Raw genomic sequence first — 2770 nt, forward strand, 5'->3', positions numbered from 1 at the left:
CTAAGGGAGTTCCTACTAGTTAAGAGGTAGTTCATCAGTGGTAGGCAATGAGTGAGGTAGAAAATATGTCCCTTCTATGAATGTTCAGTGTGAATATCTGTCTCTGTAGGTGTGTGTGTATGACATATTCCCAATACATAGACACATATAAATAAATATATAATGAATTTTTTATACTCACATATGTTTTATATGTTCATATATTCTTGTCTTGGGTAGGAGAGGTCCAGGAAATAATTTAAATAACTTAAAAAACCCCTTCATAATTATATGTCTATATGTGCAGGTGGGCCTATATATGCATTTATGGGTAAGTCTGGGTTCAAATCCTCACTGTCCCTTGTGGTAGAAGTGACAAGTCAATTCCCATCTTTGAGTGTCAGTTTCCTCATTGATAAATTGAGTAGATTGGGTTAAATTTTCTACAAGGCCCCTTCTATGACTCTAGGACTGTTACTTAATTCTTGATGTTACTTTGGGTAAGCTATTTCCCATCTCAGGCTTTAGTTTCCTCTTCAGCAAAATGGCATGAGAAATTCTCTAAGTTCCTTTCCAGGATAACATTCTATGGTTTTATCTGGGGTTGTTTGGGTATGGTATGTTTTTCTAGACTGCTTTCATTGCTGAAGTTGACTTTTGGGTCTACTTGTTTCCACAAGTCAGCCACTGTATGTGTCTGTACATCAGCATGAGAGGGAGTCTGCATCCGTTCCCCGGTTTCTGTGTAGGCTTGAGTCTCTTGGTTTCTGTCTCTGTCTTCCAAATGACTTCGTATAGGCTGGGGCTTAGTACAGCTGAATGTTCTTTCATGCTCTTTTTCTTTCTAAGCTGAGAATACAGGAAGCTAAAGTGTGAAACCCAAGTCATCGAAAATACCACACGGTCTGTCGTCATCAAGATAGACCAGTGAAAGGCTGGGGACTCCAGGGAGAGAGGAAACAAATTTGAGAGAAAAGGGGGAACCAGACGGAGAGACGTAAAAGGACTGTAATAAAAGAGTTAAGCGGCAGGCAAAGACATCGCAATGATCGAGAGATGGGTGAGGTGATAGTAAAGCAAGGCTTCCTGTACTTTCAGCAGCAGCAGACTTTTGGGAAGGTAAGAAGGAGCCTGGGAGAAGTCTGGGCTGAGAGCTGCTAGAGATGAACCTCCCTGGGTGTTCCAGAGCCCATGTGGATATCCTAGGGATCCTGAGTACCGTCCCCAGGGCTCTATGCAGACAGGTCCTAGCCTCTAGGGTGAAGCTTCTAGGGAGATGGTTACATTCCTCTCCCAAGTCCTCTGCCCTAGTTTATTCACTTTATTGTGACGTAAGAGTGCCTACTACACTAGGGGAGAGAAAGGGGGCAAATTCAAGTGTCCATCATTCCCTTGGTAGTAACTTATACTCCTGGAGGGTGGGAGAATAGACAGGGAAGGGTGTGATTGGGATTGGGGGTGGCTTCTCTCCCAGCACCCCAAATAACTTGGCTTGGGGGCAGTTTGGGTCTTTGGTGCTTCTCCATCTCATACTCCTTGGGGAGAAGTTTCTATCCTCACCCTTATATCAATGCCCAGAAGCTCCTTTTTCAATGATTATTGGGGGAAAGAAAGCAGAAAAGAATCCAAGGAGAGCTGAGGGAAGTTCCCTGAACCTGGATCCTTTTGACAAAGTCTACCCAAGGCTGGAGGCTCAACTCTAGATTCTCCCTGTGTTTTCCTCATTCCTTCTTTGGAGCTTGGGACCTGAATGGTCTGTAGCTTGATCTGATTTTTTGCTTTGATTCTGGAATCTCTCTGCCTCTGAGCCATGATCTATCTGTGTGGGTTTTCTTTCAATTTGTATATGAATATTTTTCCATTTGATTGTCTTCTTCAATTTTGGGCAATCTTCCTCAAGTTGACTTAGTCTCTCTCTCAGATGGTGTTGGTCTCATTCAGCTAATCTCTATGTGTGTCTAATTCTCACCTTCTCTGTTATTCTATCTCTTTAATTGATGGTGGTGGCAGTGGCTAATGTTACTGCCTCTGCCTCTTTTTGAAAATTGCCCTTTAGGCTTTCTTGGTCCCGGTGTCACTGTCTCTGGCCTACTTCCATGGTTCTGTTTTCCCATGAGTCAGTGGCTATCTCTTGGGGTGTTCTACATCACCTCCCTATCTTTGTCTCACCCTGACCTCAGAAGTGGCGGCGATTCTGGGCTGTGCTGTATGGAGAGTCCAGCTGTTCCCTGGCACGGCTGGAGCTTCAGGAGGGCCCTGAGAAACCCCGCCGGGGGGAAGCTGCTCGGCGAGTCATTCGACTCAGTGACTGTTTACGAGCAGCTGAGGCTGGAGGTGAAGCTGGCAGCCCTAAGGATACCAGTCCCTTCCTGTTGGAGACCACTGAGCGCTTATGCCTTCTGGCTGCCCCCACCCTTGAGCGAAGTGAATGGCTCCAAGCCATTTGTCACCTGGCTTTTCCGGTGAGGAGCCAAGAGGTTGGATCCTGAGTGGGTTGGGGTAGGAACTACAGGAGGGGGATTGCTACATACTTCCTGGTGGGAATGTCCCACTAAGGGACATTGGGATCAAAGAGACAGGACTAGGGTGCCCTGGGAGGTAAGGAGATTAAATTGGGAACAGTCTAAAGGATTAGAGGGATAGCTAGTATGGAGAAGGGCAGATCTGAGTGTGGAGAAATGGGCCTTACAGGTGCTCCCTGAACACAGGTAGGAGGAATTGGGATTATTTTAGGGATTGGGACCAGGGTGAAGTGGCTCATGGTGGACTTTTGTCCCTTTTTTTCAGTCAC

The 2770-nt window shown here is 45.9% G+C and overlaps 1 protein-coding gene across 1 annotated transcript in view; it reads left to right on the forward strand.

Moving 5' to 3' along the window:
- The first annotated feature begins 797 nt into the window (after nt 1–797).
- Nucleotides 798–2770, forward strand: part of DOK2 (docking protein 2) — a 5296-nt gene continuing 3323 nt past the window's right edge. Inside the window, 2 exon segments of the mRNA XM_069075730.1 lie at nt 798–1098; nt 2160–2456. Of these exon segments, the coding sequence (XP_068931831.1) occupies nt 1036–1098; nt 2160–2456 (360 nt within the window). The 5' untranslated portion in view covers nt 798–1035.

This window comes from Petaurus breviceps, unplaced genomic scaffold (genome assembly GCF_028583685.1).
Source record: "Petaurus breviceps papuanus isolate PSGF00001 unplaced genomic scaffold, PetGlider_PUasm1.0 90919, whole genome shotgun sequence".
NCBI classification, from domain to species: domain Eukaryota; kingdom Metazoa; phylum Chordata; class Mammalia; order Diprotodontia; family Petauridae; genus Petaurus; species Petaurus breviceps.